Here is a 14,578-nt window from a genome sequence, read left to right on the forward strand (position 1 = left end):
ATGGTTTACCACTTTTATTATTTTTTATTTCTAAATAGAAATTATGAATGCAGTGAATTATTCACCGTATTTAAAAGTCTATTTTTATAATAATTTTTTTAAGAAAATTATTTTTACGATTATAAAAATCGATAAGGATAGGATTAGTTATAAAAAAAATTCTCTAGAGTCTAAAATGAGACACAGCAGTCAAAGCAGGAGGAGTCCGTCCAATCAATGCCTTCTTCAGCGGCCGCCTAGTCATTAAAAAAAGGCTTCCCATTCAATAATAATACCATGGGATGCTCAAAGCGAAGCTCAAGCAGCCCCAAGATCGTCCGACGAGCCGCAGAGATCTCATGGCGGCGGCGCTTTCACCTTCACCGCGGCGATTCCCCCCCTCTCTCCGGAGCCCATTCGTTGGTTCGCCGCCCTCTCCCTTGCTGGATGCCTTTATTCGTAGCTTCTAGCTGCTCATTTGCTAGTTCCATCTCTAATATTATGTGTACTACAAAGGGGATATCATGTGTGCAACATCATTGAACGTACTCTCTTTGAATCGTGTGCTAAAGAGCTTTCTCGCCTGAGAATGTCGGTTTAAACTCTGAGGACCTACCTGTCTGCGCAGAGATTTGTCTCGTAGAAAACGGCCCAGGCTAGGTCTTAACCCCCCCGCCCCCGAAATATTGATCATGCAGGAAATGGCCTAGGATGCCACGCGGCCTGGCGGCCGGGATAACAGAACGGCGGATTTGGGAATCGGATTTAGAATCTCTTGATCGGAGAGCGTCTTAGGACCGGACCGGCTCTGATACCATAGTATCCAAAAGATCGATTTTGTAGAAAGCAGTCCAGGAATAGTCTGCTCTTAACAATTTTTTTGTTTTTCTTTTTTTGCTTTTCTAAACACAATTTTATGTAATAGACTACTTTGGCACATGGACTTGCTCTATTCTTATCATGTTTGGTTATTTGGTTAGCTTGCAGTACTCCCTGGACGGTTGCGGGGCGAGAACTTCTTAAAAAGAAAAACAAACAAAGCAAACTGAAAGTTACTTCGGCGTTTTTATTTCTTGTTTGAAAATCTACACCTTAGATGCAAGGACCGCTAGCAATCCACCCTCCACTCCCACACTCTTTCCCGTAAACTTTCTATTTAAGAAAAATGGCGGCAATGCCAAACCACTACAAAGATTTCTTATTATATGCTCGCTTTACTAAATCTAGTAAGGGTTCCATGATAGTCACGGCAGTATAGCCAAAACTCCATGAAGCTTGTTGGCTCAACTTAAGGTGAACACGTCTGTTTGGTGTGGACAGGGCAACTACGGAAAATTCATCCTTCTTTGCAAGGAAAACGAGAGAGATGTTTATGGTCTGGCTGCTGTACCTAATTTACGTTCCGGATTCAAGCGAACAATGGTGAATGATGATGCATCATTTTCGGTGCTTTCGATCTGATGTGTTGTCTGGGCTTTCGATCTGATGTGTTGTAGATAGTTTTCTTCCTTGATAAACTTGTTTAATTAGTGCTAGTTGCTATCTCCTTGTTGCGTTGTGCTACTAGAAGCAGAGGCCATATAGGCAGTATTTTATTTGTCCTTGGACATTTCTAGAAGAAATTTAGTTCACATACTCAGCGTTGTGCCAAAGTTTTCTCTTTAAGGATGCTGTGGCTGTTCGCAAAATCGAGGGATCTGGCAATGCAAGCTTGCATTAGGAAGTGTTTGGAGTTTATTTTTCTTCTCCTTGTGAACCTTCAGGATGTTCATTTACGCTGAATTATGACCTTGATGATTTAAGTAGTTGATGGGATTTTGCTTCATTGACCTCCCAAGCTTAAACGGCCTTTAAGGTGAAGACATATTTGGGTTAAAGTTTTCGTCTTTCTCTCCTATCTTGAACTGTTCTGCTGTTTAGGTGGTGCTTCGTTTTATTAAAAAAAGTTTTTAGAGGAGAAGTGTTTTCCATGGAAAAGGAATTTAATTCAATTGGTGTTTGGTCTGGGGAGTCTATTAAGATTTGAAAAGTGATCCACATTGTGGCTCTCGTAGAAGCTTGTGTAATAAGCGCAGTGTTAGAGTATTCTACCCAATATATTGAATTGCTAATGCTACTGCATAACTGCTAGGTAAAACTTATTTGGCTGGAATAAACTCCTTTGACTTCGTCGAAAGTTGCAGAATGTAGTCTATTGTTGGGAGATCAGTTCAAGTGAATCTCTCACTTCGTTGACTAGTTTAATTTATGTTAAGTACGACCCAAGTACGACCCACTGGTTCCTACTTTAACAATCTGCCAGCTCAATCATCAGGTGGATAATGCAAACGCTCTTTGGTTGTCTCTCCAATTTATAGATGGTATGTTGTTTATTATGCCTCAGACAGTACAAATGAAGTATGTTTATGTCACTTCAATTTATAGGTGATAGGTTTCTTGTTATACCTCAAACAGTACATGGAAAAGCATGCTTTCTCTCATGACGCACATATACAGAACAATTCACATACAAATTCGATATATATAGTAAGATAAACATGTTTTAATAGTTTTCTTCCGTATTTTCAGTTTCCTGAGTATTTATATTTTCTTTTGTGTCTATAGGGTCAACAAATGCTAGTAAGCAATATTGTATTCTTCATGTCTTTCAGGCCCTGATGAAAAGCTGAATCATTTCACACTAAAGTTTAAGAGTTCTGTGCATAAAAGCCACTACCAGCCTAGAGCCAAGGCAAACTCCTGTGATGTGAGAGTGGAAATCCCAAAGCAATGGTATAATCTTGTGGCGGACCTTTCTGTGAAACCTCCTCCACCTTTGCATCCAAAGACTCATAAGCCGCTCAATCCTGAAGATCTATCTCCCCTTTTCCCAGATGAATTGATTAAGCAGGAAGTGACTAATGAACGATTCATCAGTATCCCAGATGAAGTTATCGACGTATTTAGACTTTGGCGTCCAACGCCTCTTATTAGGTCAGTATTATTTTTTTCATCACCTTATATTATTATTGTTTCCAAATTTCCAATAAAAAAAGTGATATTTGCATATATACTCCCAAATTTATTTTCATATATGTCCCTTTAAAATCTTAATTTCATTCATGTCTTCAAAAAGTAGAAGTTTGTATATACGTGCTCTTGCGCTTGCAAAGAGGCTGCTTTTTTTAAAAAAAACCTTTTCTAGTAAACCAATTTTCTCTATGAATTGGATGTATTTACAGCTTTGGATTAGGATATCTTTTTGTAAGATGCTGCGCTTTTATGGGGCATATATGAAAATTCATAATTTTACATTAGTAATATCTAAAAATACAGATCTATAGATAAAGAAGGTAAATTTCACATTGACCCTCAAACTTTTAGCTTGGTTTCACTTTGGTCTTTGAACTTCTTGAGTTGGACATCTGACACTCCAAACTTTGAAAGTATTTCGCTAACAGTTACTGGTAAATATTTGCCTGCACTGCACATCCATGCATTGTGCATCCATCAGCCCCTGATCCCATCTCCTTTTCCTATCCCAACCACCCATTGAGTTGCAGCCTTTTCTCTATTTAGAATTTGGATTGTTCAATGAGAAGTTTGAGATGGAGGAATAACGAATGGATTCGTGGTCCATGAATGTCTGCAAGAACCGGATGCCCACAAATTTTTTTCCTCTAAGGCAAAGAGTGTAGTGAACATTTTCAGAAGTTTGGCATGTTGAATGTCCAACTTAAAAAGTTCAAGGACTAAAATGGAACTTTCTACAAGTTTGGGACTACTGGTGCAATTTACACTATATGCAGAAGACGTAAGGAAAAGATGCACATCCTCACACTTTTATATCGATAAAGGGCTAAGAGACTTGAGAGATTGCTAGAGACACCTGCTAGAATCTACTACAAGTATGAGGGTACCAGCCCGGCTGGATCACATAAACCAAACACTGCAGTTCCTCAAGCATGGTATAATGCTAAGCAAGGAGTGAAAAAAGTTGTGACTGAAACTGGAGCTGGTCAATGGGGTAGCTCTCTAGCCTTTGCCTGCAGCCTTTTTGGTCTTAATTGCGAAGTAAGTTACTTAGGCCTTACTTTGTATTTTTCTTTCTAGCCTGCATTTTTAAAACACATTTTATGACGTGGAGTGTGCAAGCTGTGCTTTTAGTCACTAATCTGCGGGATCTGTTTGGCAACAAAAAAATAGTAATAACTTCTTTATTTTTTTTGGTTTGTTTATTTAAAGAAGATGCCTTTCAGCTAGCTAACAATGATAAGAGTAGGGAAATTCATCCGCTGCATTCAACCACATACATTTTTTGTTAATGAAACCAAAAACACGGAAACAACATCAAACAAGGCCTTAGATTGTTGATATAGCTTTTATCATGATAATTCAATGTTTGGTTGCTTCTACTATTGATGGTTAATTTGCAAAAGGAGTCCCCAATCTTTCAGCAGGTTTTTGTTTCTTTCCCAATCTTTCAGTTGCTACAGTTGGAGTTGCAATCCTATTCTTTTTACTAAATTTTTTTCTGGCTAAATAAGAAGTTCAAAAGGTACCTTATGTGGCAGTAAGATGACAATAATCTAACTATTTTTTCCAATTGCTGAAGAATTTACCTGGAAGGATAAGATTGCAAAGGCTATCATCCCAGTTGTGACATGTGAAAGGTAGTGAAAGGTAAGGGCCAAACTTAAGACACGCTAAAAGATTGAGGAAACGAAAAGGATTGATAACTCCCAGTGCAAATCACCCTCTTCTTCATGATAATCAAATTGTAATTGGTGTAGAGATTCTTGCATCTAGGTCTGGCAGGTGCGTGCATCATATGATCAAAAACCTTATAGGAGACTAATGATGCAAACATGGGGGGCCAAAGTTCACCCATCTCCTTCCACAGTAACCAATTGTGGAAAGAAAATTCTCGAGTCAGATCCTTCAAGCCCTGGAAGCTTAGGAATAGCAATTTCAGAAGCTGTAGAGGTGGCAGCAACGAATGTTGACACTAAGTACTGTCTGGGGAGTGTTCTGAACCATGTTTTGCTACACCAAACAGTCATTGGCGAGGAGTGTCTCAAACAATTGGAAGCAATAAATGAAACACCAGACATTATAATTGGTTGCACTGGTGGTGGATCTAATTTTGGAGGATTGGCTTTCCCTTTTATTCGTGAGAAGCTCAAAGGGAGAATGAGCCCAATTTTTAGAGCTGTAGAACCCACGGCATGCCCATCACTTACTAAGGGCATTTATGCCTATGATTATGGTGATACAGCAGGGATGACTCCTCTGATGAAGATGCACACCCTAGGGCATGGCTTTGTTCCTGATCCTATACATGCTGGTAAGAATTATTTAGTTGGATTTTTAGTTTACTGTTGATTTTCGTAAGCTTTGTTGAGTTGAGTGCTCTTGCTGCAGGTGGCCTTCGCTACCATGGGATGGCCCCACTAATTTCACATGTTTATGAGTTGGGTTTTATGGAAGCTGTTGCAATACCTCAAACTGAATGTTTCCAAGGTAACTAACTTTAGCTGCTGGTTTACTTATAAGAAAAAGGATAACACATATACTTGTAGAAAAGGATAGCTGTTGTCACTCAATATCTAAATTTTTATGATATAACATTCCTTAGTTATCTAAATGAAATAAACGAAGCGGTAGCGTGCTACCTATCTCTCTCAAAAAAAAAAAAAAAACAAAAACATTCCTTGGTTATCTCTTGGCAGTCATATTCATATTTTGCGATATGACATGGTTGGTTGTTTTTTTTGGCGAATTTAAAAGTCATTTTCCTGTACAAAATGAGAGATCAATTAGCAACAGCATTGCATAATATCATTAAATGCAATCATAATGATTGATTTTGTCTAAACAATTACGATAATGATTGCTCCATTGTGACACAATTTTCTGATAAAGCCACATTACACCATTATAATGCAAGGATTACTCTTGCATATTGTTGGACTTCACTTATTAACTCTTACCTTCATAAGAGATCCTGCTTATTGGTCTACAGGATGTTATTGTTTCATCTCTTGCAATTTTTAGCTCTTCAAGTGCGCTGTAAATTGTAATTTTCCTGTTGTCTTCCCTAGTTTTTATCTCTAGGTTCTCTGTTGTAGGCCTATTCCAGAATAAATTTTCCTATGAACAACCATTGTTGCTAATAAGTTTATGATCTATTATCGCATGTTTTATATTCTATGTTGCATAGACATGATCACAGTATTTGGAATCTTGGATACCGCATGATTAGCATATGTAAATTTGGGAAAATTCTAAAATCTTACAATCTGTATGTCTGGAATTCAGTAATATAAAGTTATGTTTAATGTATATTATTATGCTGTACAGTAAGACATGTTACAAATAATTTGGTTGATTAGATTAGATGAGCAACAAACTCACTAAATTGCGCAAAGATATAATGATTGATGGGCTTTGGTCATCAAGAAAGAAAATTATCTGATAGTCTCAAACCAATGATAATCTTGAGCAAGGATTTAAGTGCCAAGGCATGCAGTTATGCCGAGCACTTGCCACCATAGTATGACACGTTGTTGGATGCCTTGTTGTGCCGTGCTGATCTGTCCCATCGGCGCAATACCTGTGTATCGACACAATTTGTCATGAAAAATTTATTTTGTTTGGCACTATCGTATTCTAATATCTCTGTTGTATCATTTTATAAAATCTTTTGTACTATGTTAAACACGGTCTGGGGGTTACACCAAATCCAATACCTTCTCAACACGATATGGCATAGTGGGCACAACCTAATTCAATTGGGCCATTAAATCTTTGATCTTGAGTTCTTATCGCTTGTGATTCCATGACACAAATGTCAACGCATCAAAATGTTACGTGCAATTACTTGTATAACAAGTTATGGATGCACATCACCTGTGAATCATTCCAACCTGGACTAGACCCAACAAATGCTGCTCTGTAGCCCTGTGTTCCTGGTTTGTCATGATACCCTTCAGGTCTCTCGCTTCTATGGCCAAGCATTTTACTAAGGGCTTGTTTGGTTCACCTCTTTTAGACTATAAAATCGGAATGAGCTTCACTGATTCCAATAGTTGTTATTTGTTTTACAAAAATTGGATTCTGATTCCCATTCTACTTTGGAATGGAAATGGTCCAATCCATTTATGGCCCAATCCAGCTTTGAATCCTAGATTAGTCTATTCCAGCCTATTCCAGAATAAACCACTCAAAGTCCTCTCTCACAAACACTTCTCCCTCGTTTCATTTGATCACTCCTCTCTCTTAATCAAAATTCCTCTCTCAAAATTCTAGATGTCCCAATTGTTCATTCCGATGTCCATTCCAATAATTGACCAAACTTTTTTGGACGATTCGTCATTCCATTTTTTGTTCCAATGCAATCCAATTCCATTTCCCATTCCCATTCCTATTCCTATTCCAATCATGAACCAAACATGCTCAAAACTGTGAATGTATCTGACAGGTATCAAGTATGTATCAGTTGAGAATCACTATCCAATGTTTCTCCAATGTATGCACAACAACTGAAATGAAGTGTCCATTTATCACTGTTTTCATTCCTTTTTTTCCTTTGTTAATTTTCTTACCAGAAATCTCTCTCTACAAACAGATTTTTACCACTATATTTACTTGGCTTGTTGCCAAAAACTTGTATACTAGATATACCTTTTAGTTTGCCCAATCTAAAGTGTTACTTTTGCCTTATAGCTTCATCCCTTTTTGATCGTATATTCCAGACACTTTTGAGACTATGTAATTGTTTTGGTTGAGACCCTGCAGTCGTTAGTACTTTAGTTTCTGAATTGGCTCTAGGACTCCTCAAAAATAGGGTCATATTGTTTTGTAGTTTGAGCTTTTGCACTGCCTACAATTTATGGGTTTCATGTAGCTTTCTCTTTCTCATGTGGTTGGAACTTGTCTATCTTTCTTGCCACCTTAGTATAAAATCTAACCGCATTATGATCTCTTGTCAATAAGACATAGATCATTTTTGAAAATGTTAGGGAATTTTGAGCCCAGTCCAGGCCCATATGAGCTCAAGAATACGATATATATCACAACTACATTTTAATCCTTTACTCTCTTATCAATTATCCAATGCAGGACTATTCACATATGAGCTCTTAACATCTTCCCCTTCCGCATGTAAGCCAATCAATTCCCCCCCAAGAACTCCATCTTTTATTCGTAGTCGCTTTTGGCTTTTTTCGACGAGTCACTGCAAACTTGCTTATCTGAGACATGCGCTTTTAACCCGCGCCACTGGAGAGTTCATCTTAGCCCTATGCACCTATCTTGTGCCTCTCCGGCCCAACTTTTTTTTCTTTTTTTTTTTTAATGCACTTAACTATCTAAGCCCGTGCGCTTAACCCATGCCTCTTAGGCCCAATTCTTTTCAGTGCACCAAAGCTTTACATCGCATTACCATGAATCCTCTCCACAAACCCATCATGTTCGTAAGAGCCACTAACTCGATTGTATCGCACCACTTAGATGAGTAGCCTAGAATTATCAAACCATCGGCTCTAATACCACCTTTTAGGGAGTTCAGAGCCAACCTAGGCCTACATGAATCTAAGGATGTGACATATCTAATTACCTAAAAGCTTAGGCCTATTAGGTCAGGGCCTACTATTATATGCCCACTATTATATATCAATTTTTTACTCTGTTGTTAATTTTCTGATGTGAGACTATTTACATGTGAACTCTTAACAGAAAAAGCATTAGGCTCTAGCTCGCGACTCTTTTACCTCGATCAGAAGCAGCAGCAGCAACTGACGGCTCTGCAAAAAAAAGTTGCAACAATGGGTGTGAGAACTACTGCAAAATAGAGTAGTCCTCAGTGGGTATCGTCACTAACCACAACGGCCTACCCACTAACTCTACAGTACGAGCAATAAACTGGTAGGAAAAAGGATAGTAAAATAAACTGGAAGAAACTCTACAGCTAAATACCACTATACTATCGCTATCCAAATCATGCTTTCTCTAGACATGTAAATGCATCACTAGCTACAAATCAGCTACAACTGACCAAATCTCAAGGGACTGCTAACTGGTTAGTCCAGCCTGTGCCTATTACACTGCCTATTACACTGCACACCACCCACGGGGGTGGTTGGTCCAAGTAAAATTGTCCAAACGGGACTGCTGTGACATCAATGCAAGAAAAGCCTCACTCCGGAGCAGCACCGGTGGGCGTGACCCAACCGAGTATGCAAGCGTATCGTTGTTGAGCTCAATCAGGCTCACGCAGGTTATAATCAAAATAGATGAGTCAAAGCGGTCTAACGTTCAAGGCTCACATTGTCACGCTCTGCAACCGCCAATTTGGTCAGTTTGGGCTTGTGCACAGACTGCCGAAGGGACAGAGTCTCCTCTGTACCGCTCAAGGTTCAACAACATCATGTACATCTAGTTTTGCCCAGGTAAAAACAAATAACATACATAATTTGCGCGAGAGAAATAACAAGAGCAAGAGAGAAGTTTAACTAAAGTATTACATCCATTCATTTGTTTAGCTATTCTTTTACAATTCACCAAAATACAACTCTTTAGTTCATACATCATATCCTCACTACATAGTCTTTCCAAAATATAGCATAACTCTCACATGGTATATACAAGATATACTAATGCATAGCAAGTCCGCTACCTAGGGCGCGATGCCCTTGCCACGATCATCGGCTGCTCCGCTAGGACTAGGATCTGTACAACAGTGGGGTGAGAACTAAAAGTTCCCAGTGGGCTCGGCCGCCGACCCCGCTGATTTTTCCACTAGATCTAAGTAGGCATAAATAGAGAGATATACGAGAATAAGAAATGCTAATATACTACTATGTCTCAACAACATGATATAAATAAAATAACTATAATGCTCATGATGCATGCTATTCATATGCTTGTAACCCAATCACACTGGCTAACCCGAAGGTTGAGCCCAACTCACAACCAATCCTGCAGGTGAGGAGACACCCAGCTGCGCTCACCCGGGATCGTCTGCTGGGTAGATATATTAACCCAATATGTGACAACTCCGGAGCCCACTACTTGGGTGGAGCGATCACCGCCAAGCTAAACATACAATGTGAGTACAATCCAATCCTTTAGACTCGAGGATACCCTACCAACTAGGGGCAACAATACTCGAGATCTATCCATCCCTAACAACTAATGTCATGTGTGTTATCGATTACTAATCCAAATGCCACAAATCCATGTCACTATGTTGTCTAAGTTCATATTTCATTCATGGCACTATAGAGATTCCATTGTTCAAGACCCAATCCTTATGCATATACATCTATGTTCCATCACATATTTTCTACATTTATTATGAAAGCATACCAAGAATGAGTGTATGATCTTCACTACTCTGCAATGCATGATTTTACATATATACATACATGGCCAACAATAGTAACATAGACATAGAGAGAAGTCCGATTGTTTCGGATAGTACCACCCATCTTGGTTTGATGCTAGGAGGCGAGAAACCAAGTCCTGCAATTTTACGACATCGTCCTAGCTCGACCCAAGGTTAACGAATGGAAAACAGTGTTTTTCCTCAATGATACGCCGTAAACTCGTAGGAACTTCGCTTTGAGCCTCCCTACGCATCTATTTAACCTTCAACTACAGAATTAAGGGATTAATTTCACTATAAACCCTATATCTACAAAAACCCCAATTTCAACCCTAGGGTTTCACATGTCATGGTTAAGCACCCATCACCATGGAAAACCATGGATCACTCTAGGTTTCTAACCCACAAAAACCCTGAAACATGGATTCTAGGCCAACTAAAGCAACCCTAGGTTAGAACTTGCAAACCCTTACCTTGGTCACCTTTAGACCTCAAGCTCCACCTTATAGGAGAGCCTCTTCTACTCCAAGCTCCAAAATCCTTCCAAATCCTCTCCAATCCACCTTGTTGGAGAGATCCTAGAGAGAGAAGGAGAGGGAGATGAGAAGAGAGGAAGAAAATGGGTGTTTTCAGCTTGTGTGCATGAGAGGAGAGGGTTGAGTCTATCTATAAGTCTCCACAATTACATTTAAGCCCTCCAATTAAACATAATTGCAACAGTGCCCATTTTGCACACTTTAACATTGGGTACCGGTACTCGGGCTTGAGTACCGGTACCCCCGGGTGGACATCTCAACCCGAGAGCACCCAATTTGGATAGGCCGGGAGGTATCGGTACACGGGACTGAGTACCGGTACGCGGGTGCCCCAGTACCAGTACGCGGATTCCAGTACCGATACGTGGATTCCAGTACCGGTACACAGCTTCGCAGTAACCAAACCTGAGAGCAACCCTTCTCGGGTTATTTATCAGGTACCTGTACGCGGCCAGCAGTATCGGTACGCAGGGCCCCAAACTCAAACCCGAGAGCAGACTTTCTCTGCCTCATTATCAGGTACAGGTACCAGATCCCAATATTGGTACGCAATGCCCAAACTGCAGTTTAGCAGTGTTTAAGCCCAATTTCGTGCCGAACAATGCTAAAACCAGCTAAACACCTTCGGAACTCAATTCTAACCCTTCCGACATTATCGGAACAAGATGTGGACTATGCCCAATCATACCTCTCGCCACACTTTGGTCATTTTGACCAAAAGTGGCACGAAGCGCCGAGGAGCCAAATCCTTACACACGCACCCTCGGCACAATCTGATACAAGATAGAAGATCTGGGTCCACCGTCAGCCCCGATGGCTCCCGATAATACAAAATAGCCTAACTCTGCTGTAGAAACGAGCTCGGCCCCTCAGCATGAGCGTAATTTCACCCTACACTAGTTTAAGTATCCATGACGCACTAACAACGGTGATATAAAAGGAAAATCAGTTCCTGACGCTAATACTGTTAACTTTTCGAAAAGTGAGAGGTGTAGGTTTAATAAATTTTCTCCTAAGTCAAATCCTAGTTCAGCAGATAATGATCATTATAAATTAGTTAAGCATGCTCCAAAACTTAGATTTCACCTATAACATGCAAATCTATAGTTTGAGCTACAAAACATGATGATTATATGTAAAACTATACATGCTGGGGTTTTATATGCGTAGGAGGCATTCTGTAGGCTTCGGACAACATCAACCCACCTTAAACGCTAGTCCAACAACGGCTAGAAGTTGATAGAAAAAGCCCTGCACAAAACTAGCCTCAACCGAAATCAAACCTGGTTGCTGTCAGATCTGGATCCTCCTGCGGCTAATTCTGGGCGCCCGGATCAAGGGTCCAAAACAGTACGTTGGCAGCTTCAGCCTACATGGATTCAACATGAAATTTAACCCAATTCTGACGTCCAAAAGCAGTGAAACTTCACCCCACTCACCTCTAGATGCCTAAAAATAATTCCCTAGGTTCCCCACCAAAAAAGAGCTCAATTCGATCACCAAAAGGCCCTCAAACCAGCTTCGGATCCACTTTCTGGGTGCTCAAATCTTGCATCCAGAATTCCTGCACTAGGCATTCCAATGCACATAGCTGAAATCCGAGAATTCTAACTTCTAATTTCTGTAAAGAAGGGTCCAAAACCTCCATGGATGAGTGAGGGATCACTCCATAACCAGCAATAGGCTCTCCATCAAAATCTAGATTCAAAAATCCAAGATTTACCATTAAAACCTCAAAAATCAGCATATAAGCTCAATTATCCAAAAATCTGAGCTAAACGCACCTTCCAAGTTGCAATTCAGGTGATGGACGGGTTCAAAACCAGTAGAGGATGATGGAAGATCAATTCCAACTTCCAAAATCCAGCTCCAACAAGATTCGGACCCAAGAAGACTAAAAAAATCCAAATTTCAGCTCAAGAACACTAAAACCCCAAGAAAACAGCAATTTGACCTCAATTACTTGCTGTTAAATTGGTTCCACCCACTATCGAACAAGTCCACAATCCATGAAATCCTTCCCCACAGCAATTGGAGGCTCCCACAAAGCACAATTCCAAAAACTATCCAAGTTGTTACTGGAATTCTGCAGAAATTCCAAGTCCTCAATGCCAAAAGTGGAAGTTTGAAGGATTAGAGGGGTTAAAATGCAAANAAAAAAAAAAAGAAAAAAGAGCACGCTGAAAAAGTTTACCAAAAGAGAAATGCTTCAATATATGAGTTAAGTTAGAATACTCTCAAAAGCACCAAGGGGTGGTGCTTTTACGTTTGTAACCATTGGATGAAGAGATATAAGGTTGAGATGATGGTCGTAGGTGGTGGTAGGTGGAATAGTGTTTGATCTAAGGGGTATTAGTAATTAAGGAGTAGATCCAAAGTCTAGAAATTTAGAAGTATCAAGGGGTTGGTGCTTCTAAAAGTATTCTAGCTCAATTCAATATTGTGGCTCAATTAAATCTAGCAGCTCATATTATCTAGATCAGAATGAATAACCTTGATCTTGAATTCAAGAATCCTATCATAGATTTTTAGAGGCTTATTCATTTGCGATCATTCATTTTGCGACCACTTGACAAACTAGAAAATCTTCAAAAAATAATGAAACTTAGTTTCTATATAGTTCAAATACTCTTGACTAACTTGAACGATGTGCATCGTTGATTCGGATGTCCTATCATTTAAATGACAAAATAGTATTAGAGCCCGAATTCTCTTAAGAGTATTCTAGCCCAACTCTCTCTCTCTCTCTCTCTCTCTCTCTCTCTCTCTCTCTATATATATATATATATATGTATATATAACTTTCACCTTGATATGTGGCAACTTTTTTTTGAAATTTTAATTTTCTGATAGAAAGAATTTTTTATCTTAATACTAATTAGTAATGCTAAGAGCAAAAGCAAGCATTAATTATAAAAAAATAGTAATAATACTAATAATAGCTAGTATTAATGTTTAATTAAAGTTTAATTCCAGCTCGTTTTTATTTCGAGAGGAATATGATCGAATTACTTTCAAGCCTGTCACGAACTGACTTGCAGCTTGCTCATGTTCCACTTATTTACAGCTCTACATGTTGGTAATGTGGTACATCGTGATGGTTAATGTTATGTGTCCTTTTTTGTTGCAGCTGCTGTACAATTTGCTCGCACAGAGGGTCTGATTCCAGCTCCAGAGCCGACTCACGCTATTGCAGCAGCGATTCGAGAAGCGCTAAATTGCAAAGCGACTGGAGAAGAGAAAGTCATTTTGATGGCTATGTGTGGTCACGGCCATTTTGACCTTGCTGCTTATGACAAATATTTACATGGAGATATGATTGATCTATCCTACTCAACTGAGAAGGTCCAAGCTTCTTTAGCTGCTGTTCCTCAAGTTGTGCCCTAATAAATGTCCAAAACTACACTCTACTAGGTTTTGTAGTTTAACCTTCAACAATAATGCTTCTGCTATAAATTGTTAGTTTCATATGGATTTTGGCGGCATTGAATAAGCTGAGGAACTTTCTTCTATAAAATGAGAATTTGGTTAGTCAAGACTTTTATCATCTTATCTCAAAATAATATTTTGTGCATCGGCGTTAATTCGGTGAGATGCATATATCGGAGTATGTACCATGAGTTGTTGTTGGAAACTAGATAGACTCTGTGATCTTGCACATTTAGGAGTATGTACCATTGAGTTGTGGTTGGAA

General features: G+C 39.3%; 1 protein-coding gene and 1 long non-coding RNA gene across 6 annotated transcripts; one reads left to right on the top strand and one right to left on the bottom strand.

The window, feature by feature from the left end:
- Window positions 219-14,578, top strand: LOC109724853 (tryptophan synthase beta chain 2). The gene is made up of 6 exons (XM_020253794.1): window positions 219-402; window positions 2,631-2,952; window positions 3,816-4,032; window positions 4,768-5,305; window positions 5,383-5,481; window positions 14,015-14,578. The coding sequence occupies exons 1-6, from the start codon at window positions 282-284 to the stop codon at window positions 14,269-14,271; spliced, it is 1,554 nt and encodes a 517-aa protein (XP_020109383.1). The 5' UTR covers window positions 219-281; the 3' UTR covers window positions 14,272-14,578.
- Window positions 6,439-13,027, bottom strand: LOC109724854. 5 transcript variants are annotated; one of them, XR_002220098.1, is made up of 4 exons: window positions 12,669-13,027; window positions 12,324-12,582; window positions 12,091-12,253; window positions 6,439-6,574 (listed from the first exon to the last, which is right to left on the bottom strand). It is a non-coding gene; the product is annotated as an uncharacterized LOC109724854 (long non-coding RNA). The 5 variants fall into 5 exon arrangements; XR_002220097.1 differs by having other exon boundaries at window positions 6,441-6,574; window positions 12,168-12,253; XR_002220100.1 differs by lacking the exon at window positions 6,439-6,574 and adding an exon at window positions 8,131-9,765.

Source organism: Ananas comosus, linkage group 19 (assembly GCF_001540865.1).
Source record: "Ananas comosus cultivar F153 linkage group 19, ASM154086v1, whole genome shotgun sequence".
NCBI classification, from domain to species: Eukaryota; Viridiplantae; Streptophyta; class Magnoliopsida; order Poales; family Bromeliaceae; genus Ananas; species Ananas comosus.